Below are 27670 nucleotides of genomic sequence, written 5' to 3'. Positions count from 1 at the left end.
AAAATTACTAGATAGATATTAAGAAAAAATATGATTCATACCCTAGAGAAAAATCAGACAGTGGAAGCAGACCTAGAAATGATAGGCGATAAAACTAGCAGATTAGGAAGGTAAATAGTTACATTAACCATTTCCAAAAATTATTAAAAAAGAATGTGATGAGAGAAATGGAAACTAAGAATTAGAGCCCAGTAGTACTGTACAGGTTAAGGATGTTCTGAGGTGAAAGGAAAATGGTACCGGATAAACAGTGAGACCTCCATAAAAGAATGAATGGGATTCAGGAAAGTTTCTCCCAGCCTTTCTTGGTGATTCAGACAATCAGTGTACCAAGAGAAATTGATAAGGTCATATGGCCTGACTCCTTACCTGCAGAGAACCAAGTAATTAAAACTCCCTAAGACAAAATTGTGATTGAATGTTTACATAATTGAAGATGGTTATTAATATTTCTTTTGCAAGAGGTACAGTCCATAGTCCTTGAATTATTCTCACATGCCCCATAATGCCATGTTACTCTTATGTACATGGAAAATACTAAGAAAGACCTCTGTTAATTTCCTTATGAAATCCTTTGTCATTTTATTAAAATAGCAATCCATTCTCTATTTTTCATTATTGATAAGATTCATAATTTTTTTCTATTGCTTGTCAACCAAAATTGAATTCCACAGTTTAGATCCCAGTCATCTAACTGTTTTTGCCAAAGTCCTAGAAAATATTTTGAGGAAAATATAAAATGCATGTTTACTTTTTTTTTTGGAACTAAAAATTATTTCCATAATTAAGATGAGAATAAAATTATTTGTAACAATACCACTATTCAGCAAAGTAGTTTAACTGCTGGTGGTTTTTTTTCTTCTCTTCCTGAATGTGGAAGTTTAAAACTCAATGCCTTAAACATTTGGCACAGAGGAACCAAGTGGAAAATAATTTTAGGTTGTTGGAGTGACCTCAGCTACCTGCTATAGAGGCACATTTCACTCTGTTTCTTGTTTATTGTACCATTTCATTCATTTTCTTTGCTAGACATTTTGGTTTCACCTAGACCCCCCCTCTGCTTGTGCACACTTTTTTCCCCCACCTGTTTCTTAATATCTATTGGAATACAGTAAGCATTAAAGTGACCATTCTAGTGCTGCATATAGGAGATATTTGATATTATAGAAAAAGTGTGTTACACATTCTCTTGTAATTTTCTAATGTTGAATAATTACATTTTGTATTTGCAGAATCTAAGAGTGGGCGTCACAACAAATTTTAAATAGGAGATTATATATATACTAGTGGTTTGGTGCACGAAATTCATGCATGGGGGGTGGAGGGAGTGTCCCTTAGCCCGGCCTGCACCCTCTCCAATCTGGTACCCCTCGGAGGATGTCCGACTGCCGGATCGGGCCTAAACCGGCAGTCGGACATCCCTCTTGCAGACCGGGACTGCTGGCTCCTAACCGCTTGCCTGCCTGCCTGATCGCCCCTAACCACTCTGCCTGCCAGCCTGCTTGCCCCCAACTGCCCTCCCTCCTGGCCTAATCACCTCTAACCGCCTCTGCCCCGCCTCCATGGCTTTGTCTGGAAGGTCTCCTGGTCTAATTAGCATATTACCCTTTTATTAGTATAGATGAAGAGATTTATTACAAGGAATTGGCTCATTCTATTGTGGAGGCTGAGAAGTCCCACTGTTTGCTCTTTGCCAACTAGAGACTCAAGAAAGCCAGTATATTTCAGTCTGAGTGTGAAGACCTGAGAATCAGGAAGACCCAGGGCAGAAATATTCATGTCCCAACTCAAGTAATCAGCAGGGAGGGAAGAATTCTTTCCTCTACCTTTTTACTATTCAGGCCCTCAGTGGACTGACTGCTGTCCACCCACATTGTGGTGGGCGGACTGCTTTACTAAGTTCCCATTCAAATGCTAATTTCATCCAGAAATAATGTTTAGCCAGACATCTGGGCATCCTGTGATTCAATCAAGTTGACAGAATTAACCATCCCATAAGGATTGCTTAACCCTCTGGCACTGTGAAGAATTTAGAGTAATGGGCCATAATCTATTCAACTTACTCAAATAGTGCCAATAAAAAAAAAAATGGATAGTTTGTGTGTGCACATGGATGCATACATAGTAAAAGTTTGAAAGAGGGCACCTAAACTAGTTACACTATTACCAAGACAGTAGCTGTTACTTAACAAGTGTATATAGCCCTCACTCATCTGCCACCTAGGCATCTATCTCTTAGCTAAATCTATACTTTTCATAATAACAGCATAGCAGATTTGCTTCAGTTCTTTGGTAAAAATCAAGTTTTGACAGCTTTCTGTACACTTTTCTTAGGTCTTTGGTGGCTTTGTCATTAATACTGTCCATGCTCCTCTTCAAACCTGCTCCAATTTACATCCTGGATGAGGTCGATGCAGCCTTGGATCTTTCTCACACCCAGAACATTGGACAGATGCTGCGTACTCATTTCACACATTCTCAGGTAAGAACCAGACAGAATGTCTTCATTTAAGATTGAGGAATACTAAAACATTGTATATTTCTTTAAATATTAATATTCAAGTGGGTTTAGAATGAAAGAGTTTGGTCTCCTATTAAAGAAAAAGCCAGACATTACAATTGTTGTAGCATGAAGGAGAATCTAATACGTTCCTAGTTAGGAATTAATTTAGGGTTAAATGTAATTATTTTTCTATATAGCTGCCAGAGATGCAGTCAGAACAAACATGTTTCAGAGATGTATACCTACGTATCAGAACATCATGTGGCACTTGGTAGGGTACTCTTCATTTCTCCTGGCTAGAAAGTAGAAGCAGCCCCTTTAAGCTAAGAACCGTTGTTTGTGTTGAACTGGGTCTGCCAAACATGGTTTGTAGATCATGCATTATACAGCTCGGGTCTTCACTCACCATAGTTATCAAGGACTGTTATTTATCATGGCAGTTATTTGCAGACAACAGTGAATTGGTACCTATTAATTACACAAATATAAATGTTCCATTTGAGCTAGTGGAAATGCTGTAGGAACTTCAGACCTTGATATTATTAAAATGTCCCAGAGAAAAGTATTTCACTAGGGCATTTAGAGCTAACAACAAAATAGTTTGTCAGCTACAGAAGACCAACAAGCTGTCAAACAGCAGGAAATGTAAACCTGGATAATGAAGCCATCAAGGTAAAATTAAGAGACTTAAAATGAATATGAAAAGCTAAAATAAACTTAGATGTCTAATATTATAACTGGTTGTTACCTACGTTTGAGGGTGTGAGTTTGAAGAATCAAACTATCTCCAAATAATTATTTAATCTCATTAGTTTTAAAAAGTGAACTTCTTTAAGAATATAATAAAAAATTATCTTTTATGCTTTTTTCCCATTTCCCTTAAGTTCATTGTGGTGTCCCTAAAGGAAGGTATGTTCAACAATGCAAACGTCCTTTTCAAAACCAAGTTTGTGGATGGTGTTTCTACAGTAGCCAGATTTACTCAATGTCAGAATGGAAAGGTCCCAAAGGAAACCAAGGCCAAGGCAAAAGGACCCAAGTGATCACATGTGGAAGTGAAAAGTATGAATTTACTCCTTCACCTTGACCTGCTTTTTAAACAGACTTTTTAAGAACCTGGGATTTATCTCATTTGTTTATATAAAGATATAATGTTATTTTGTTACTTGATCCATATTTTCTCTTCCCTTATATAATCACTTATAAATGAACATGATTCCTCCTTTCTTAATTAGTTTAACAATGGTCCAATTACTGTGATTGTGATTTTATGCATGTCATCAATTATTTTTCTTATACAAGTCTTGTAGATTAGGGAGCCTGAGAAGATACCTGTTTGGTGGGAAATTCTGTTTGTAAAATCAAAAATACAAAGAAACAGGTAAAATTAGACTATGGAATAAATATCGCTGATAATCAGCTTTTAGTTTAATTCCTAAGATAATATTAATGTGTTTTCTATTGCTAATAAAGTTATTAGGTAAGGAAGAATTAAAGAGCAAGGAGCTGGACCAGCAACGGGAACACAGAGCAAGGTGTTAGGCACATTCTGAGCTATTTGTGGTTAGTCCCTGAGAAAACAATGCTAGATCCCTAATTCAGACTCAAGTGACAGAAATCCAGACCTATTTCCCATTTTGTGATGTTTGAATATCATGTTTCTAGATGCTCAGTAATTGATCTGTACATGCGTACATTTTTAAAAAATCTTTATAAATATTTCAGAAGTTTAGGAGAAAGGTATGTTGCATACTGCTCTCTGGTGCAAGTTTATCTGAAGTCTCCCAATATTTCTGTCAGCCTTTTTATAATCTAATCAATAACAAGCTATTGGTGGATGTGAATGTAGAAGCCAACAGACCAAATGAAATTTGCCTTTTTCTTCAAGCTAATATATTTGTAAGTAAATTAGATCCATCTGTTTAACCAAAAGAACTCAAATTTTGATTGTTTCTTAGTGTCTTATACTCTCCAGTTCAAAAGGATGGTGTTTCTTTAAGAACTCAAAAGATTGTGCTGACAAACAACTTAAGAATAGTTGTTAGTGTCTCTAGGTATACATCACCAGTGTCTCCAAACTCTGAATCTTGAAAGCTCTGACATGTTATCTTCTGATCTTGGGTATGTTATTTTGATCCCACATCCTTTCATATTTCAGTTCTAATTCCTTTGTTTTTCCTTTCCCTAATATATGCTCATCCTTATTGGCCGTGGGTTTAATATTTTTCATTCTTCATTTTTATACATATGTGAGGATGTCAGATAACACACAGGTAACTGATATTATGGGATACCTTAGAAAGGATTGAATTTGGAATTAGTCCTGACTACTGTGGGAGGCTAGGGGAGTAAATGCTGAGTTACAGGAAGCCCAGTATCACATAGAACAGACATAAGAAAATTTTTATTTTCTCTCAAATGCATTGCAAATTGTTTGCCAAAACAGTTTACACTGTCACAATACAGTATACCTGTTGGCCACAGCCTAGTCAGCAAGGCTGTTAATTTTAATACTTGTGACTTTACTAGTTATAAAATGGTACTTCATTGTTATTTAACTAGTATTGTGTAAATAACCTGTGGGGTGAGTATTTTTGCCATATGTACTAATTTTCTTTCCTTTGCTACAAATTATCTATTTGTTTACTTTCCTAATTTTTGTCATTTGCTCTATGATGAAAATCCTCAAACATTAAATTTTTGTGAGTAATGTTGTTATTCTTTGATTAGAGGGAGGACATTAAGTGGGTTGGGGACATTATTTCACACATCCGCAATAACATGAGTAACTAATATTTATTGAGCTCTAGCTATACATTAGACACTAATCTATTAATGGCCCAGCAAGGTCAGTCCTACTGTTGTCAGGATTATATAATTGAGGAAACTGAATTGAGCAGAGAGTTAAACTTGCCCACAGTGATAACACAGCTCAGTGGCAGAGCCAAGATACAAATGTTGGTAGTTGGTCTCCAGAATCTATGAGGTACTACGGCCTGACAGCTTGAACATTTGTATTTGTACCTAATCCATTTAAGAGGTACCTACATGAGCAGGATGCACAACATGTGAATTATCTACAGGAAGAATCTCAAATGTTTGAAGACAGTTTAGTTTTAGTTTTAGCATTTCAAGTACACTAACAACAAATGCAAAAAACAGACTTGAGAATCCCTCTTCCAGTGTGGTGGGGTTCCCACAGTCATGTCGGCTATCATGTAACTTCTTTATAGCCTGTTACTATTATGAATTAGCTTGCTTAATTTCTTACTATTAAACCAGCCTTGTGTCCCTGGAATAACCCCCACGTGCTCCTATTGTATAGTTCTTTTTATGTATTGTTGGATTCAATTTGCTAATAATTTGGTCATGACACTTATGTTTTCATGAGTAGGCTTCTTTTTTTTTTCTTCCAGCCTTTATTTGGTTCCAGGGTAATGAATTGGGAAATGTTTTTAATTTTTTGGAGAGTATTTAACTTTCCATTACAATGGGGGTTTTCCAGGTAGTTTTTTCTTAACTTTCTTAACTGATTGTTAGTTTAATTTTGTTATGGTCAGGGTATATCATTTTAACTTTTTAAAAAAATCAGAAAGAAAATGATAGATTTAAATGTTTCTCTTAGAAAACAAAGAGGTACAAATTCAATGGTCTAAGGTTCTACTTTAAGCTATATCTTTAAGATAAGAACAAAGTAAACCCAAATTAAATAGATGGAAATCAAATAAAGGGTAGAAATCAACAACATGTAAAACAAAAACAATGAAGGAAAAAAAAAAAAATCAATGAAACCGATATCTAGTTCTCAAGAGAGCAACAAAATTGGGATATTTCTAATTAGACCAAGTAAACCAGAGGGATTAGAAATCACTAGTATCAGGAATGAAATTAGAGTTGCCACTATGGATCCTACCTAAATTAAAAGGATACAAAATCATGACCATTTTTTATGCCAATAAATTCAATAATTTGGACAAGATTGAAAAACTATTTGAAAAATAAAACTCACCAAAACTGGCACAAGGATATAGAAAACCTGAATAGCCTCACATCTGTTAATGCAGTTGAAATTACCTTCCCACAAAGAAAACTCCAGTATTACATGGTTTTACTTGTAAATTTTACCATTCAAGGAAGAAATAACATCACTGTGACACAAAGTCTTATAGAAAACAGATGGAGAGGGAATACCTCCAACTTGTTTTGTGAGAGCAGTGTCATTCTAATACAAAAACTTGACAAAGTCATTACAAAACAAAATTATAGGGCTGTAGTCCACAAACAAAAATTCTGAAAATATTAGCAAATTGAATCTAACATCTATAAAAGATAAGCCATTTTCACGTTGTTTTCAACAGATGGTACTGCCATATTTACACAGAAAAACAAACACTGACCCTTCACACACATGTAAAGGCATCACAGCACACACTACTGTGAGTACTGTGCCATTTTCATGGCCGTGTATCTGAATATTTTTTAATGGCAGTTTCACTTCAGAGTGTCTGATGGAACTATACCAATTTCTTTTATATCAACCTGCCGAGTACATGGCTTTAATAATTGGAATGACAAAATGGGAATTACGTATAAACAGTTCTGCATACCAAATCATGATGTGTATTTTGCAAAAATGCAATTATTTCACTTGGGGTCATATCTGAAGTATCCGCTTTTTTTTTTTATTCCCCCACGGAATGCCATTTTTACTTGAATATAAGACTAAGACAAATACGTTTATTAAGTCTATGGTATTTAGTAGACATTTCTCAAAACTGAACAAAGTCAGCCTGCCATAAGAACCTGACATATCTGTTGCAACTAAGAAAACTAGCTTTCAAGTGAAAATTAGAGTTTTGGCAAACTTGTATTCATCATTGTGAACTTGACGTCTTCTCAATACTTCAAGACTTTTGCCCTGGCAGTGTTGCTCAGTGGTTGAATGTCGGCCCATGCACCAGGAGGTCGCAGGTTTGACTCCTGGTCAGGGCTCAATCCCCAGCAGGGGGTGTGCAGCAGGCAGCCGATAGATGTCCATGTTTCTATCTCTCCCTCTCTTATCCTCTCTAATAAAAACAGGTGTGTTTTTTTTTAACTTTTCTCATAGCTGGGTTTTTAAATATTGTATTATGAAATGTGTTAACATTTTGAAGATCTGCATCACCTGATGAATGATATTTTCCACTGTCCAATGTGCAATGTTAGAAAATCCTGCCTGGGTAAAATAGCTGTTGTAAGTATAGTAAAGACCAATGAATTTTAATGTTAGAGTGTGGGAACTTTATTGGTATTGTTCAAATTCCACATTGCAGCTAACTTGTAAGAAGCTATTGTCTCATTTTGTTCTTAGTATCAAGAAAGAATATTAAATTATCTAATACTACTAGTATATATTCTCAACTGCACATTCTCAACCCTGGATGAGAAACTAGAGTAATTTGTCTATTTATATAGCTAGGAAGTGGTTGGGGCAGTGGGCACTTGGGCAGGACTTAAACTCAGATTGGCTGAAGAGCCCGTACTCTTAGGTACACTCTTGGGTTTGTGCCTGGAGCTGAGATAGCATTCCCATTATGCCTTGCATCGACCCTAGTCATGCATGTGTGGGAGCAAGGAAAGAGATTTAAATACATTGTAGAGAAAAAGGTTGCAGTTTAGTTCTAAGGCTCATGTTAGTGGATCGTTTTATGCCAATCTGGTGAGATAGTATGGCAACTAATCCCTAAACTTCAGAATGGTAAGAAACTGTCCTTTTCTTGCCTCCAGTTAAGGACCAGCGTTTTCTTCAACGAATTAAGGCTTTACATATCCTTACAAGACAACCTTTTTTATGTCGTTTATAAGATAAGCTTTGTTACTTGATGGCCACTAAGCATTTTCTAAAATTCTCTCGAACTTGAAGCTCATTCTTGCTCCATTCTGTGTATTGGGCCTGGTGCACATTACTACCTGTTCAAACAACATGGCATTCTAAGCCCTCCAATCTCCCACTTTGTGGAGTCCAATTCTATCTTAAACTAACTGCCTTTATGGAACCTATATTCTACTCGGTCTGCAACAGTGGCCACTCTGAACACAGCTTTGTCTCTACAGGCAATGTGACAGTCACTATTCCATTCCTAGCAACAGTGTGCCCATCCTTTAAGGATCTACTCAAAGTTTGTCACCACCTCTTTGGGTCCTTCTCTGTGCCCACCCCCTTGCATAAGGCACCAAGTATTCCATAGTAGTAACTGAACATGTGTCTTAGTTCTAGTAGGCTATAAACTACTGAGGGCATCTTTTTAGAGCCCATACCATAGCCTATTAATCCCTTCATCTCACAGATTATTTGCTTAATATATGAGCAGAATCATAAAAATTAAAGATGGAACAGACCATGGTATTTAGCTCATGTACCACACTGGATTAGCAAACTGACTAGGAGAATGTTGGACCTGAAAAGTCACTATTAGGATTTTGTCTTATTCCCGTGCTAGTAATAAAAGTCTCTCAGTAAAAATTTAAAAGCAAAGATTTCATGCTGGAGATTTTTCCTCCAAAGAATTAAAGCAATCATTGTCCTATTATATACATTCTATTCAGTACTTCCTATTTTTATAGGCATGAAAATTATGTAAATTGTGCTCCAAAGTTAACATTTTGATTTCACATCTTTCAACTTTAATCAAAGACAAAATTTTACTCCCTTATATGCTCTTATCTCCTTTGTCTAATATTAATTGACAGATGTGGGTTTCTTCTGGGGCTCTCTGTTCTGTTCCATTGATCTGTATGTATGTCTTTTTATGCCAGTGCTATGCTGTTTTGATTACTACGGCCTTGTCTAGTTGGTTGTCAGGTAGTGTGATACCTCCAACTTTGTTCCTTCTCAAAATTGCAGAAGCTATTCAGGTTCTTTGTGGCTCCATACATTTTTTTGAATTATTTGTTCTAGTTCTGTGAAATACACCATTGGTATTTTGATACAAATTGTGTTCAGTCTACAGATTGCTTTGGGTAGTATGGACATTTTAGTGTTATTAATTCTTCCTATCAATGAGGATGACATATCCTTCCATTTATTTGTATCTTCAATCCCTTCAGTATCTTATAATTTTCTGAGTACAGGTCTTTTACCTCCCTGGTTAAGTTTATTCCTAGTGTGTGTGTGTGTGTGTGTGTGCGCGCGCGCGCGCGCTGTGTCACTAATCATCAGAGAAATGCAAATTAAAATTATAATGAGACATCACCTCACATCTGTCAAAATGGCTACCATCAATAAATCAACAAACAAGTGTTGGTGAGGATGTGGAGAAAAGGGAACCCCTGTGCACTCTTGGAGGGAATGCAGATTGATACAGCTACTTCAGAAAACAGTATGGCGGTTCCTCAAAAAGTTAAAAATGGAACTGCCTATATATAACCCAGGAATTCCACTTCTGGGTTATTTATCTGAAGAAACCCAAAACACTAATTTGAAAAAATATATGCACCCCTATGTGCATTGCAGCGTTATTTACAATAGCCAAGACATGGAGGCAATCCCAAGTACCTATCAGTAGATGAGAGGTACATTTACACAATGGAGTAGTACTTAGCCATAAAAAAAAAATGAAATCTTAACATTTGAGACAGAATGGCTGGGTCTAGTCTCTAGAGGGTCTTGTACTCAGTAAACTAAGTCAGAAAGACAGGTACCATATTTCACTTATATGTGGAATCTAAAGGACAAAATAAACGAACAAAATTGAAACAGACTCGGTCACAGAGAGCAGACTGGTGGTTGCTGTAGGGGAAGAGTGTTGGGGGACTGGGTGAAAGGTGAAGGGACTAAGAAACACAAATTGGCAGTTACAGAACAGTCACGGGATATAAAGTACAGCATATGGAATACAGTCAATAATTTGATGACTATGGTGCCAGGTGGGTACTATCGAGGGGAACACTTGATAAAGTATATGATTATCCAACCCCTATTCTGTACACCTGAAACCAATACAAAATATTGAAAGTAAACTAATTGGAAAAAAATCATTTAAATCCCTTAGTAATTTAGATATAGAAGTTTGCTGTATTGCTTATTTCTTAGGATTAAAAATTCAAGGCACATGTTAATTTGAAGAAAAAACTAAGTTTTCTACCCTGAGATTGCTTCCAGCTCAGCATAAGGAAGCAGGTGTTAAACACATCCTGATTACTTCTGCTTTATTACCTCTGCTTTGGGGGACTAGAAAGAACACGAGTAATTTACTTTTATAAATAATTCCAATACCCTAAGCCACAGCTTCCACTTCCTCTCTCCCATAATTCCCATCAGGCCTAAATGGACCAGAGGTGGACCGAGCTGCTCATCTGTGGCCCTTGCTATTCCCTGGTGAGTTCTACTGAAAAATACAGACCACAAAATGTGGACTGAAGATAAAAACAAAACAAAAACAAGCATACATGACTTCACAGTTTTATCTCTTCCTGATTTTAACAAAGGAGCTGTTATTCTCCTAGATGAGAAAACAGGCTCAGAGAAGGTAATTTCCTCCCTCAGTTAAGGTGCAACAGAATCAGAATTTGAATGTGCCTAATCCCAGCGTTCATAATCTGTCAACTTCAGTTGTTTCTAAAACATTATTTAACATAAAAATTATTTAAAGGAAACATGCTTTCCACACAAGATATACTCTAATATGTATGAACGTAAACTTCAAAATGAACTCCTTTTGCCTTCCATTCCAATAAAACTTTAAAATAGAAAATGCAAAGTAAGTACAAACAACTACAAAACAATGCTTAGCTTAATAACACTTATCTAATTATGCCAGTAGAGGGTGGGATAAAATTGTTTGGAGTGAGACTATGTAAGTGCAGCAGAGCAGGCTAATTGGGAGTTTAGCGTGTCCATGTGAACCAGGGAATGACTCATTTGCCCCCTCATTCCTCACTGTACCCCACTCTGAAACTTTGTACAGCACGGCATAGTGTCATCTGGTCTTCATAACACACCGTGTGCATTTTAAGAACACCCGTTTCATTTCATGGCACACTGCATTAAAATACAGCTACTTCATGCTAAAGGGATTGTTATACGAATATAAACCATGCAGGGTTTAAGATGCAAGTTGTTGAGATGAACCCCAAATATGTAGGTACTCCTTTTTAATGTTATCAAAATAAAAGCACAAAATTTAAAGTATCTGGAAGACATTAGACTCCTAAGAATGTATCCCGATTCCTCCCCAGAGATGCTCCAACTGCAATTTGAAAAGGACCACACCAGAGCACTGAAGCTGCGTTTGCATGATGTGGATAGAGGGTCATTATTCTCTGGCAAAGGCCGGGCTCCCTCAGTGGGCGCATTCTGACTGGTATTCCTCATCTGTTCCTTTGTGCTTTGTGTGACGTTCCTCCCCCTCCCTGGAAGCGGACGGCTTCAGAACTCAGTTACTTTGGATCTAAGGAAAAGTAGCTGGAATAGCTCTCTCACTTTGGGTCTAATTTTTAATTTCTAAAGCCCTGTAAGAATGCCAAAGGTAATATAACTTGTGGCAGATGTTTTTGCAGAAGGCTCATTATGGTACCTGTAACCAAACCCCTGCGGTTTATTCGTAAAACATAGCTAAAGGCAAGAAGGCTCTGATTACTTCTGTGTAAGAGTAGGCAGGGAATGAACCCGTACTGGAAGCAAAGGCAATAAATGCCATTCCAGAAAAGAGGGAAGGGCATGCATAGAGCATGGAAGATTTCCATAATTGTCATTTTAAATGTAAATGTATATTAAATGTACATGTATATTGAATAGAAAGAACACTGAATGTTGGAGAACTGAAAATATTTCTATGCCTGGGATATAGAGTGGGTAAATGGAATCAAGAAATAAAACTGGAGGATGTGGAGAAAAGAGAACCCTTGTCGTGTACTATTGGTGGGATTGTATATTGGTTTTCCACTATGGAAAACATAGTTTGGAGTTCCCTCAAAAAAATTAAAAATAGAACTACCATATGATCCAGCAGTTTAATTTCTGCATATTTGAAGAAATGAAAACACTAAACTCAAAAATATATGCACCTCATGATCAATGCAGCATTATTTACAATAGCCAAGATATGAAAACAACCTCAGTGTCCATCAATAGACAGTTGGATAAAGAAGATGTGGTCTATATATCCAATGGAATTATTTTTCAGCCATTAAAAGAAGAGAATCTTGCAATTTGTGACAACATGGGTGGATGTTGAGAGCAATATGCTAAGTGAAATATAAAAAAAATAAATATTGTATGATCTCATATATTCAATCTAAAATAGATAAACCAACAAGACAAAAAACCCTGAGCTCATAGTTATAGGAGAGCAGATTGAGGGTTGTCAGAGATGGGTGGGGGGTGGGTGAATGGGGTCATAATGGAAGTTAGAAAAAAAGTCAAGAGTATGTAATGTACAGCATGGTGACTATACTTAATAATACTGTTTTACATATTTATAAATTGTTGAGATGGTAAAGTTCTCATCACAAGAAATTTTGTAACTATGTACACTGATGGATATTAACTAGACCTATTATCATTTCATGATATATTTATTACAAATATTAAATCATGTTGTATACCTGAAACCATAACACAGTATTATCTCAATTATACCTCAATTTTAAAAAAGTTCAGAGTTAGGCCTGGATTGAGAAGTCTACTTGACTTTAAACTATCCTTTTAAATCTGACTTTAATGAATAATTGATGTTAGAAAAAAACTTATTAGAAATCAGAAGACTGAAATTGAAACTCCATTCTGAAATAGAAAAGGAAAATGATCAAACAGGAGAAAAACAATGTGATGAAAATTATTAAAATGTGGATGTGAGCCCATCAACCTTGAAAATTTAGCACAATTCTAAGAGCAATAACCAGAAACAAAGTGTTCCTAAATGGGGAGAAAAATGCTGCAAGAGCAGGTAAAGGATGTTCCTGAATTTTAGGCAAAATTGGTGGAAAAGGAGCCCCACCCTATCTAGGCCTTCTGATTTGTTTTTTTGTTAAAAGGCACTACCTATAACTAAATTAAAATTGTGTTACATTCAAACTGGAATTCATGGTGTGAACATAGTCAGTTCACTAACTTTTCAATCCCAGGCACACAGAAAATCTACCACACCTTTTGGTGCCTCCTGCTTCTGTAAACTACAGACATGACCACAGACGGAACCCAAGACGGGAATGAAGTTAGACTAGACGCTTAACCTCAAGAGCGAGTTGGGGTAACAGTGTCAGAATCAACCAGCACTTCAGGTCCCAGGCCTCAGGCACTCTCCTTCCTGCTCCCTCTGAACTAGTGGCAGGTCTTACTGACAAACCCGATTCTGTTTTCGCCTGGCCTCTTTGGTCTCTAATCACCAGCATGTTCTTGTAGGTCCTCTGCTAATATTTCTACAGGGAATTTTCCCCAAAAACAATTTATTTCTCCAAAGCCCTGTTCCTAACCCATTCCCCGGCCCAGCCTTAGTTTCTGGCACCACAGCCCTGGCTACTCCTGCTTGTCTGGGAAGAAAATACGGAACCTGTACATTTAGCTAAAAATATTCTAACAAGGATTTTGACTCAAAAATTTTTCTTTTTTTAAAAGAACAAGTTCGGAAGAATAATGCCATGTGCACATTTTTGGTGTATATTATGTTTGGAATATACACTTTTTAAGTGCCTGTATAATTTGTATATATCTTTAAGTGTTTTTTTTTACTACATAATTTTAAATTATACCTATAATCTAAAACACACTTTTAAATGCATATACTTTATATAAATGTATAATATAAACTATATTCCATAACATTATGGCATGTATTTGCATCCATTTCAATATATACATATGCTACATGTTTACACATATGCTATACAGATCTATCTGATCATGTCATTCTTTTAAAATGAAGCAATGTATTTACATTTAACTGACAATTATGGAAATTGTTCATAATATAGTAAGAGGAAAGATAATGTATGAAAGACATGTGCCTTTTAAAAAAGAAATTGTATATATACATACCATATATGTAGTGTATTTTTGTGTGTATAAAATAGAAAAAAAATCAGTATTTTTAGCCAATCTAATAAGTGTGGATCTTTTTATTATTTCCAGATATTGTAGTTGTAAATAACTTTGCAGTGAACATCACTATAGCTAAATCTTTGCACACATTGTTTTTTTTCAATACCTGTTACATGATAGGTATCTAATAAGTGTCAAATGAAAAATTTCAAAACATAAATTTAATTGTAAATGTATAATTTTAACTTTGATAAAAATATTTCCAATGCTGAAAATATATTAAATAGAATATATTTTATTACTTAGGTTGTTGCTATGACCTTGTAACTATCTCTGTCTTTTGTCTATTTCCATTGCTCACACTACTTCCATTATCCTTCTAAAATACAGATCTGATCATGTCCTTCTTTTTAAACTGTATTTATTCTCTATTGTCCACAAACTAAACACGACGGTTATATTTAACTGTAGTCCATACTGCCAGGCTCCGTCTCCACCACACCACCCCTCCACCCCCACTCGGGGTGCTCCGTCCACTGGGTAACATACGCATTCAGTCACACCCCGCTGCCCCATGGCTCTTCTTCCCGATGAGCCTTCACTCTTTAGAGCCCCACTGAAGCAGCACTTTCTCTGTGCCATGCATTTCTTCATGCTCGCAGGCTTTTGGAGACTTCTATTGTAGCCCTCATGACTCTAAACTTTATTTCCGTTTTCCAGAATAGGCCAATTACTTCAGATCAAGAACAATATTTTCATCTGTTTTAGAGCCTTAATGACAATTAGTAAATTTTCTTTGGTCTGGGTTTAGAATAAAGAAGTAGCGACAATGCTTCACACACTTCACACCACTTGTAGACCTTCACATTCAGTAATCAATCAAATGCTACTCTACTTTAAAGAGCGGCACTGGTGGTCACATGAATTTGGCATTTACAAAGTCTATTTTTGGCAAAGAGATGAGACCCCAACTAACTTCTGTAGTGCCAAGCAAAATGAAATAAAAATGCAGCATCTATAACAAAACCAAACCCACAATATTGGGGAAATATGGCCCAGAGTAACCTCAGAGTGTCCTAAAGGGAAAGAATGAACACTTTATCCAGGGCAGCATAGTTTATGTGGACGGGTTTTTAGTGCATTGTCTGGTCATTACATAACTTACTCTTGTCCTCTAGACTTCTCACTTCCGTGAGCTTTCCTGATCCATGAAAAGTTCTAGAAACCTTGACCTGCTCTGAATTTTCTCACCCCAGGAAGTCGGGTGAAGATGAACTTTAAATGACATTGGTGAATATGTTTCAGCACTAAAGAGCAGAAACATTGACATATGTGTGAGAACATTCGACATGGCTAGAAAGGGCTGCTGAATGAGGCATACTGGAGACAGTAGAAGTGTTCAGGAGGGACAGGCAGTGGGGCAGGGCCTAAAAAATCTGACCCTGGAACAATGAATCTTGAGAGCATTAGGGGGGAACAGTCCTTATCCTGTCACCTGGAGATGCCACTTAGGCAGCTATGGACACAGCAAGGGAAACTGAGGCACGCTGGAGCACTGCCCTCGCAAGGGTAATCAGGAAGCACCTCATCTTAGAGCACTGGGTAGCGTTTTATAAAGTCATGACTGGGTTTGGCTAAAAGGCAAGATTCATCATCTATGAGTGCTTCTCCAGCTGTTTGCCGTTTTTACACACACACACACACACACACACACACACACACACACACACACCATGACAAATCAGGAACAATTTATCCAGCCGCTCTAAACAGCTCTTACCAGCCCTCCTCAACCATGTAGCGTTCTCCTCCCAAAACTTGTTCCCTGTAAGAGTTATAACCCTCTTTCCCAAATCCTGGGTATTTCTGACTCAGCCCTTTATATCTCGTTAAATATAATAAAGAAAACAGCACAAATCATAAGAGCATAGCTAAGAGTGAACACATCTACCCAGTGGCAGGGAGCTGTGTTGGCCCGGAATACCTGTAGGAAGGGTCAGGAGGGGAAATACTGAGAAGGGGATGTCACTTCCAAGTTGCATTTACATAACTTCATTCCCAAGAAAGCAGAACATGATGAGGAAAATAAGACTTTTTTTTTGGGGGGGGGGGGGGGGGGGAGCGCTAGCAGCCTGACTCTGTACCTAGTTAATCAGTATCCCTAACGCACATTCTAGTTAGCCCAGTGGTCGGCAAACTCATTAGTCAACAGAGCTAAATATCAACAGTACAACGACTGAAATTTCTTTTGAGAGCCAATTTTTTAAAACTTCTTCTAAGGCCACTTCTTCAAAATAGACTCGTCCAGGCCGTGGTATTTTGTGGAAGAGCCACACTCAAGGGGCCAAAGAGCCGCATGTGGCTCACGAGCCGCAGTTTGCTGACCACGGAGTTAGCCTATAATCAAGTCACTGCCCCTTCTTTAATTATCTGGTCTTCAAAGACCTGTTTACCTAAATACTCCCATTTTACAGAGGCCATAAACCATGAACCATACACAACCCCCGGAGGGGGTTATCAGCGCTGGCTCCAGGCCAGGGCTTTAGGTGTGGTCTCACGGCCCCCATCCCAACACATGGGGCTTTTTGCAAAGCCCGCGAAAGGTCCATATTTGGGGGACAAAGAAACCCAAGGGTATAAAGAGAAAGCTTCCTCCATACAGGCTTGCTCAGCATTTGGAAATGGGCTCCCCTGAGTCACGGTACTAGTACATCTGGAAATAAATGGGTTTTCCTGTATCTCCGAGTACTCCTGTGTGTATTTTCTGGTCGCCTGGTAAATTCTGTAACAAACATGGATAGTAAATAACAAAGCAACTCAGTCCTAGGAACTGGGCCAAGGAGGGAGTCGAAATGCCATCTATTGACAACAGGTGAATCTGATAATGACACACTATGGTGGTAGTATGGAGAAACAATAACACATTATAGCCATTAAAAACTACAAATTACTATGCCTGTCAGTTTTAGATATCGTATCCTCCTTTAATCTTGGCATCCTGTAAGAGGGTGGGTGCTAGTCTGATTTTATAGCAGAGGAGCTACAGAACAAACACGAAACAACTTGCTTAGAATGACTGCTAGCATGAGGCAGAACAGAGAAAGCTTTTTAATTTAAATTTCATCATCAAGACTAAAACAGTTATGGGAATTTGAAACGGTAGAAATTCATAGGAGGCATGCCAATTATTAGAAGTTAAATTGTTCTTTTTATTATGAAAACAATTTAATTTAGTGCATCATCAAGGGATAGTATTATGGTCAATGTCCTAGTTGTTATAATACATTAATAGTTTTTAGGTTGTGCATAGGGCATCTAAGTGCTATTTTATGATTTATGAATTATATAGATGTTAAAACCATTTTTGCTATAAAGCAATTTATTCTCAAAAAGGATTAAGAGCCTTAACATTTAAGGAGTCATTTCACTTAGGAAGAAAAATACAGAAAAATTAACAGATCTTTCCTCTTTTCAGTAGACACGTCAAACACTCGCATTTATTCATAAACAGGTCAAATGGGCCATTTGTAAAACAAAACACTTACAGTCTTCTGTCAAAGAGTGGTGAAATCATTTAACACATGAGAGAAAGGAAACTGCCGGGTAATTCAAAACCATCCAACTAAGTAAAAATGGTCTAATAAAAACTATTGAATGTTCTTAAGCGTTTTTAAGTATCTTACATGTCATGACTCTGATTTATCAGAACAGTAATGACTTAGTAAGATTTAACACTCTTGTGAGGATCATTATAATTTATTTCTAAGGTTTTCAAACTTCAATTTTGGGGGTTCATATTCCAAGTAAAATGGAGTAAACACATTCTACCCTATCTCTCCCACTTATTAAAACTAAAAACCCTGAACAAAATACAGAAAGGCACCAGCTGAGGACTCTAAAAAATGAAAACTTGAGAATAACCAGGACAGCCTTGCATCTCCCGTTTTGTTTTGTTTTGCTTTTTAGGGCATCCTAAACCTGCAGTTAGGGGCAAAACAATCTCAAGATCCTTTTCTGGCCAGAAGATGTAGAATAGCTGTAGAGGAAATCCCAGTCTCAATAAGTCATCAGCCCTGCCCTACGCAAGCCCTGGTCATGAGGCTGCCCTGGCATAGCTTGGACAGCAGTAGTAGCCACTCAGGAACCTAACACTGTGAGATCAAATCCTTCTTTCTGACCGAAAGGACTCAGAAAAGAAGTCCTGTGATCCAAAAAATGTGGGACAATTCAGGTTACTTTTCTCTCTTTTTTTCCTCTCATCATGCTGCTGCTGAGGTAGACCCTGTTATAGGAAGTGGATGACAGGACAGGACATTAAAATGTAAGCTTTAATGGCCAAAGGATCTCCTGAAGACAGAGTGTGGGGGAAACCTCAGACAGGAGGGATCTATAGTAAGAGATCCCTAAATCTGTGTACAAGACCCAGACTCACCTTGCGAATTGCACAAGCATGGAACTGACCGGATGTGTGTTGTCACACACAGTTTAAATCACTGATGAGTTCCCAAACTCGCACAAACAGCATTGCATGAACTTGGAAAACTGAACCAACAGCTGAGCTGCAGCCTACAAAAGGTTAAGACGTGCTTCTGAACAAAATTGAGATAGGCTGCTGCTAAAATGAAATGTCAACATTCTCTGAAGAATGGAAAAATCTCACAACATAATATTCAAAAAGTTCTGGATACAGTTGAAAAGTACTTTATATAGAAAGTACTAGTAAAATATCAATAAAGTTTACAGGTGCTAGAAAATTCACAGGTGCTAACCCTGAGATGCCTCTGAGGCGGAACTATCAAACAATTTAAAGCAGAAATTAATAACCATATTCCATGAAGGACAAATATTCTTGAAATGAATGGGAAGATATGTTCTCAGCAAAGAAGTAGAAGCTATGAAAAAGAGAATAGAAATTTTAGAACTGGAAAATATAATACATTTTTTGAAAAATCACTTAAATAGCTCACTTGCAAAATGGATATGACATAGGAAAGAATCGATTAACTTGAAGATAGACTGTTTACAGTTTTCTATCTAAAAATAAAAAAAATTTGATAAAATGAACAAAGACTCAAGGACCCCATGGGACAGTATTGAAAAATTAATATTCATGTCAGTGGAGTCCCAGAAAGAAAAAAAGAAAAATCAATGCACACAAAAAAATTTAAGAAACTGCTTAAAATTTCCAAAATTTGGAGCAAAACAACTGAACAGATACAAGACATTTGGTGAAATCTAACTAGGATAAATGCAAAGAAAATTACATTATGATACATCATGATCAAACTACTGAAACTAAAAATGAATAAATCTTGAAATCAGCCAGAGGAAAGCAACACATCACAGATAGGGGAACACCAGTTTGAATGACCTCAGATTTTTCATCAGAAACCATGAGGGGCATAAAACAGTGGGGAAAATATTTTTGAAGTGCTAAGAGAAAAAATTATCTACCGAGAATTCTCTATTCAGAGCAAATAGCCTTCAGAAATGAAGGAGAATTAGGACATTCTAAGATGAATTAAAGCAGGGAATTTGTCTCCAGTGACCTCCTCTAAGGAAGGACATTGTGCAGGCAGAAGGATGGGATCAGAGGGCCACTGGGAACTTCAGAATGAAGGAGGAACACAGAAACAGTAAATAGACAGATGTACAAAATAAACATTGTTTCCTCCTTTAGTTCCTTAAAACATATATGGCTATGGAAAACAAAAATTATAGAATTATCTGAGGGGGTTTTCAGTGAATCTTTCTGATTTTGAATACATATGTCTTCCCAAAGCACCATACCCACCCACCTTGTCAGCCCCAAGCCTTTCTTACCCATAACCAAAAATACAAAAGAGACAAATGAAGTAAAGAGCATGTTTAATGGGGATACTGTTACATTTGATAGGAAGAATGAAAATAAGAGTTTTTAATTTCATTTAGAACCTTGGTATATCGAAAAACAAGTAAGAACTGAATTTGTCTCTTTGTCTACGATTGAATAGAACTCATAAATTTTAAGAGGCTAGATACTTTTATACTGCTCCTTTTGCCTAATCTTTCTTTAGTTCATTACTTTCTTGTTCATGTCCTATTCCCTCTGTCCCTCTTCCCTTCACCTCTTCCCTATTCCTGTCATGTGTAATGCATAGGACAACTACAAAGTAAAGGAGGTGAAGTAAAGAGACTATAGCCACAACAATTTTACATTTCAGTTGAAGGGATAAAACACTAACCATGAGTAGACTGAAAAAATTAGGTAAATATGTTGTAATCTCTACAACAATCACTAATAAAACCTAAATAAAGACATATAATCCAAAAGCCACACAGATAAATGAAAATGGAATTCTAGAACATCCTATATAATAAAAGGCCAATATGCACACTGTCCCTACAGGTGGGAGTTTGACCGACAGGGAGTTAGACATGCACTGACCACCAGGGGGCGGCACAGAAACATGGCAGATGTCAGCAATGCAGTGCTGGCAGCGGGCAGCAGTGGAGGCACTGCCAGCCCCCATGGGCCCTGACGAGAGCGGGACCACAGCGGGATGATGGAGTAAGTGAGCGGGCGGCACCAGGCCAAGGCGGGAAAGGGAGGCCCCGGCTGATAGCCGGGGGAAGGGAGGCCCCAGCCGGCAGCCAGCAGCCACTAGGGACCCTACCCATTCACGAATTGTGTGCACTGGGCCTCTAGTATTCAAATAATCCACAACAAATTTGGCAAGAAGAAATAGAAAAATGAAGAACAGAAGGATGAAGAAAAAACAAACAAGAAAATGGTAGGCCAAAATTTAAATATATCGCTGGGGGAAAGTCAATGGGGACAAAAAAGAAGATATATGTACTACTATGTGTGATACTTTAAACAAAAAAAATAAAAAATTAAATATATCATTAATTACATTAAATGAAAATGGTGTAAATCACTAAAGACAGAAATTTTCTGATTGGATTAACAAAGAAGACCCAATTATGTGTTAGGATAATTGTGCCCTAGAAAAAGGTAAATAACCGAACATTTTATGGAATGATGGGTAAAGAGTCTGAGTTACACTGATACCATGATGTGTTAAAGTGGGGGCATATGGAGGAGGCAAGGTAATACATGAAAACTGGTCCACAGGGAAACACTGGGTACATGAACCCACCTGGTGCTCATTTTCCTGGTCCCAAATGTGGTCAGAGTAGCCATCTTGGTAATGAACGGTACACGGGGACCTTGGACTGAGGGTAAAAACTGTTCTAATGTGAAGTTTAAAGTGAAAGCCTCTGATACTGCAAACCTCCTTTCTAATACAGCAAACCGGAAATGATCCCATATCCCAGACCCCACTCGCAACAATCCACAGCATGTGGCACTGGGGGCCCCGGCCATTTCTCCACTTTTTCCCCAGTCCGGCCCCTACACAAACCAGACGGAGCCTACAAACGGGCATCAGACTACTGCAAACTCACAACCAAGGAGTAGTCCTCATCTACAGCCACCATCCCAGGTGGAATATCTTTGCTTGAGCAAATTAAAACACCTCTGGGTACACGGAAAACAGCCATTGGTTTATGCAATGTAGTCTTTTCCATCACTATCAGAATAGGTTATCAGAAATCATTTGAATTCCGGTAATAGGCAACAGGATATATTTAGAGCATAGCTCCAGGCTTATGTTAGTTTTTCCTTCGGCTATCATCACAATATATAAAAAGGCCTGCACAGTCTAAACATCTTGCAAAATACCAGGTCGATCCACTCTATCAAAGGCATCATGCATGTGGCTAGCATATTAGAGATCTTGTTACGATACCCGTGCTCCAGAGGATGGGCGATAACCCCTAGGACAACTCAGGGATTTGGCACCTAAGTAAAATTGTAGGGTCTAGTGGTCACAGGCATTCCGGGGCATCCCATACGAAGTAAAAGAAATTATTGCAACTTGCACCTCCCAATACCAAGAAGCACAATGCCTGGCAGGTGTCTTTAAGATTCTGAAGACAGTACATTCGGCAGCAGGGAATACAGTCAATGCACACACCACGGGACACGGACAGCTCTGTAGGAGGCCAGGCTGGGCTGGAAGACACCCTGTGGTGTGACCAGCTGAGGGAGAAGATACCATGAGGACCTTGGGACAAGCCCGGGGGGTATTGACAACACAGACCCCAGGGCAAGGCCGGGCCACGGGCAGCAGAGACCTCAGTATCTTCTGAAAAAGCACCCCTGGTGCACACGGAGCCTTGGAGAGATGGACACTAACCCTGGGGTGCAGAGTGACCACCCCACCCCGGTGGGGCCAGCAACAATCCATTTTTAAGATAAAAACGCTACATCAAGCCCCCAGCCCAAGTCTGTCCTCAGCGAGCCCAGGACCCACGTAAACCACCTCTTACCCAGGGCCTCCCCCTCCCGCCCTGGGCCCCACTCGGGCAATCTCAGAGTCCACGTCAAAGGGAGTTCCCCACAACACAGCAGCGAGCCCAGGACCCCAACACAACCCACAATCTGCACTGCCTCTCCCTCCGGCCCCGGGCCTGGGCCACACCGGTCCATCTCAGGCCATCATGGCAAAGCGAATCCCTCACAACAAACTCCCCCGGCCCGGCGCTCGGTGGGAGACCCAGGGGCCAGCAAGGAGCCAGGGACCTGGCCCTGCACACGGAGACGCGTCAGGGGAGACTGCACACGGGCGGCCCGCGTCCGCCGCCGCCCAGGACGCCCAGGGCCAGACGCCGCACAGGCTCGGACGCCGGGCTTACCTCTGGCCAAGGCCAAGGCCGCAGCAACACCACGACGCGGTTGCATCTTCCTCGGGGGCCAGTCCTTCCTCCCCGCAGCTGCGAGGAGGGCGGCCGCCTGCTCCTGGGCCATGGCTCCCGGGGACCCAGCCGCCGGCCGCACCCCGCGAGGGGCGTGGGCCCTTCCCGGAGCCCCTCCAGCAGGAACGGCCTCCGCTTTTGAACACCCGAGGGCCAGGGTGGGGTGGGTGGGTGGAGTGGGGGCTCCCCAGCGGGGCAAACAGGAGCCCGCAGGGTACCCTACGTGGCTTAGGGTGTGGGGGAGTACCTGCGTGTCCTGATGGAAGGGCTCCGCGGAGGCTCAGCGAGTGGGGCCCACGGTGCTGCTTCCCAGGAAAGCCGGCTCCCGGAGATAAAGGGCGAGATGGGCGGGCGGCTCGGGATCCTGAGATGTGACACACCTGGGTGCCCAGACACCTGGTCCCGGAGGCTTCTCCTTACAGAGTCTGGCTCACGCCACCTGACCCCATAGGCACCTCGTCCGAAGGGGTCTGCGCGTGTGCCCAGTGGTACGGCTGTGCACTGAACCCTGCGTGCAGATGGAGCTCATATCGCACCGCGGGGACGTAAAATTGGAGAGAGCTGGCCCGCTGGGGGGCGAGGCAGTGAGGAGCAGCTGCGGCTCAGACCAGCTGCAGCGAGAGCTGTTTGCTCCTCTACAGTTCACTCCAGAGGCGAAGTCTGCTAGAACTCTGTAGGCATTGCTCACGAATTGTCTCTGACAAAGTAGCTTCGATGTGTACAAGGGGGGATTTCATAGACACTATATCGCCCAGATCTGCCTTCAGTGAAGGACTCGCTGCCCTAATTGTTGACAGTGCTGCTGACCGACACCCCCGCTCTCCCCACACACACTTCAGCTGTCCGCTATTCCAGGGTCAGCCTCAGCTGCAGGGAGTCACCTTGACCAAGGTTGCATCTCATCCTGGGAAGTTCACCTCTAAATGAATGACTAGTGAAAGCAAAGAAAGGCCTGCCCATCCTGACCCAGCCAACTCAGGACGGCTCTTTAGGGGTATTCTGGCTTCTGAAGGACTTTGTTGTCAGACCTGCCTCCAGGCCTGTCTTCTCTCTGCTCAAACTGCTTTCTTTCCCTCCCTTCTACAGAGTGTGTCCCTAAGGGGGCTCCTTAGTAAGCATTCAGCCAACCAAACTACGTCTTCGAGTCTGCTTCTGGAGAAACCCAACCTGTAATAATACTTCACCTTCAGTTTGAATTTTTCTGTCTTGTATTTGTTAATTTCTGTCATTTTCTTTTTAAGTTATTCTTGGGTAATTTCTTGTCTGTCTTCCCCTTCTCCAGAACAGAGTTTAGGACTAGAAGAAGCATTAAGGCCATCTACCTAGTTTTCTTCTTGGGTATACTACTTTCCCCTGTACTATACCCAGCTTCAACCTATGACTCCGTCTTATCAGATCAGACAGTAATGCGGAGCTCTAGTGTTTACCAAGTCTCCTCCTATGAGAGAAATCTGTGTCCTTGTGTCTTCTACCCACTCGCCTTTGTTTCATTAATCCACATCCAAATGACAGTTTCAAATAAATAAAAGCATCTAGTATGTCCTCTGCTGAATTTTCCTGAGGCTGAATAAATCCAGTTTCCTCAATTATTCCTCATTTTTTCAAGATCCCTCACCATTATGGCCCCGCCTCTCTTGTAAACTTTGGTAGATTACTTATCCTCCAGCACAGAGACAACTCAATTTTTTAATCTGTTCTGTCATTCCTCTTATCCAACACATCTTGTCCAGGGTGAGTATTAAAACGAACAAACAAAACAGTGTACTGGAAAGATAGTACTTTGAGTTTGTTTTTTTGTCCCTTTCAATACTAATATACTTGAAGAAATATCCAAATTTTTCAATTTAAATCTTTCTCTTCCTCAAATATAATGACATGCCCATAAATGTCAGGGTGGGAATTCTGATCGCGTTGCAGGGCTAATATGATTTATTAATGGTATCATTACTCTGTGAAATGATTTGACAAGTCAGAGGTAATTCAATTTTTCATTGTTTCAGTTAAGCGTGAGTGACTGATTCTTTCTCTGACTGGCACCACTAATGACAGTGTGGGCTTCAGCATTCTGCGCTCTGCCTCAAGGACAGCAAGAGGGTGAACCAGCTGCCAATCTGACTGACATTTTATGCAAATGACATGAACCGATATGCCTCTCGTCCGTGGCTCATTGAAAATTATAATTGTGTATTTAAAAATGTATACGGGCCGCATTTTATGTTGGCCCACAGCATGTGTTTTGTGGAGCAGGTAACACCTGACAAGAAACAAACATCCTTAAGTTATTAAGGAAATGAGGCCCCTGGCTATGTGAACACACATACCTTTTTTTTTTTTTTTTTAGAACAAAAGTGTCCACTTTAATGAGAAATCCTAATTACTAAATTCCATTTTTAACACTGAGTTCCATAAAGGACTGCAATCCACCCCTTTGGATAACTTAAGTGTCAATTTGCTTTGGAAATTACAATGATATGGGGCTTATGTCATTTGGAAGAAAAACTCATTAAATTAATTCCCAGTTCCTAATTTACTTTAGGAAAGTATTAATGTTGAAGAGATTAGTTGGGAAGAAGATTGATGAGTTTAGTTTTTTCACGGTACACTGAGGTTGTAAAAAGAAAGTCAACTGATTTATCATTTTTATATTGTGTGTACTTCCTACCTTAATGAACAAGTTGACATTTGGTTCCCTCAATTTTTATTATTTTATAGTTCACCAAGAGCATGAGCTTTCTTAGAGTTTCCATCTTTGATGAGGAGGTGTATGGCACAGTGAATAATGAGCACCAGCTTTAGAGTCACCGAAGTTTAAATCCCAACCCTGCTGCCTGTTAGCTACCTGACCTTGATCCAGTTTTACTTTATCTTTTCAGCCAGATTTTTCTCATCTATAAAACGAGAGTGACAATAGCAATCACTTAATAAAATTGAAAGCATTAAATAAGATAGTACACCTATACTCCGTAAGTATCCTCAAGTGGTAGCTGCTGTCATTATAGTTTGGATGGAGTACGATTCAGGAGCTTTGATGCAAGTAAGGTTCTCTTAATATAAGAGAACAATGACTAATACGCATGCTCATTAATACTAGGAGAATGGTGAAAGGGGGAAAAATCAGGCATTCTGACTCCAAAGGCCATTATTTCCACTTCTAAGCACAAAACAATAGATTTTTGATAACTCTTGAGAGAAAGATGCAGTATTTTTTTTTTTTGGAGGGGGGTTGGGCTTTAGGGATAAAAGCTACAGGTAAACTCCATTGCAAATATTTGACATGAAGTAACTTCAAAACGAGAATGGAAGGATTTCTTACTATGTGTCAAACTCTGTGGTAAGTACTTGTTTAAAAATCAGACTCACCATTCTCATCATCATCCTAATAGTAGTGACAGCTGCTATTCATTAAGGACCTGTTCCAGAGCAAGCACTTTACATATGCTATTGGGTTGAATTCCTACAATGACCTTATAGGCATACATTATCCTATATAATAAAAGCCTAGCAACCGAATGGCGGAACAACCAGAACAACTGGTCGACCAGTTGCTATGATGCGCACTGACCACCAGCTCAATGTAGGAGCTGCCCCCTGGTGGTCAGTGTGCTACTACAGTGGGAGCGCCACTTGGCTGACTGGGATAAGCTGCTGCTCCCACTGTGAACCCCAGGCCGGGCAGGAACCAGGGCTGCGATCATTGCCTTCTCGCCCCAGGCTCCTCCTCCTCACTATTTGCCATCTCCTCTGGATGCCTACAGGCCACGCAGTGCTGCCCCTGGGCTCACAGAGCTAAACCCGGAGGCTGGGAGGTTTGTGGCTACCGGCGGGACTGAGGCCTACTCCACCGCCTCTCAGTGCTATTGTCCCTGGGCCTGGCCCCAACTGGGTCCCCTGGAGAGGTGAGTGCTCCAACTCCATGTAAGATGCCGGAACAGGGAGCAGCCACTCAGAGGGCAGGTCCACAGCCGCTCAGCTGACCTAGATGAATGGCGCTCCCACAGCGGGCTGATCCCTGCAGGCCACGCCCCCCACCAGTGCACGAATCCCGTGCACTGGGCCTCTAGTTGTTTTTTTTTTTAAAATACCGTATTTTCCAGCGTATAAGACGACTTTTTAACCCAGGAAAATCTTATACGCCCAGTCGTCTTATATGCGGTACTATCATCTCTCATCCATCAGTATAGCAAAAAAACAATTACCTTATTTTCCAGTGTATAAGACGACTGGGCGTATAAGATTTTCCTGGATTAAAAAGTCGTCTTATACGCCGGAAAATACAGTATATTTTATTGATTTTTTTACAGAGAGGAAGGGAGAAGGAGAGGGATAGAGAGTTAGAAACATCGATGAGA

General features: G+C 39.7%; 1 protein-coding gene across 6 annotated transcripts in view; it reads left to right on the top strand.

Moving 5' to 3' along the window:
- Positions 1 to 13988, top strand: part of SMC2 (structural maintenance of chromosomes 2) — a 119251-nt gene extending 105263 nt beyond the window's left edge. For 5 of the 6 annotated variants that reach the window (XM_079789861.1, XM_079789860.1, XM_079789859.1 and 2 more), the window contains exons 24-25: positions 2335 to 2482; positions 3388 to 13985. In XM_079789861.1, coding sequence (XP_079645987.1) covers positions 2335 to 2482; positions 3388 to 3546 — 307 coding nt within the window. In that variant the 3' untranslated portion in view covers positions 3547 to 13985. Of the gene's footprint in view, positions 1 to 2334; positions 2483 to 3387 lie in introns of all 6 variants that reach the window. The other variant, XM_079789862.1, reaches the window with a different exon arrangement.
- The last annotated feature ends 13682 nt before the right edge of the window (positions 13989 to 27670 follow it).

The sequence above is a fragment of the Cnephaeus nilssonii genome (genome assembly GCF_951640355.1).
Source record: "Cnephaeus nilssonii genome assembly, chromosome: 14".
Classification (NCBI taxonomy): Eukaryota; Metazoa; Chordata; class Mammalia; order Chiroptera; family Vespertilionidae; genus Cnephaeus; species Cnephaeus nilssonii.
This window is presented reverse-complemented; position numbering and strand designations above follow the sequence as displayed.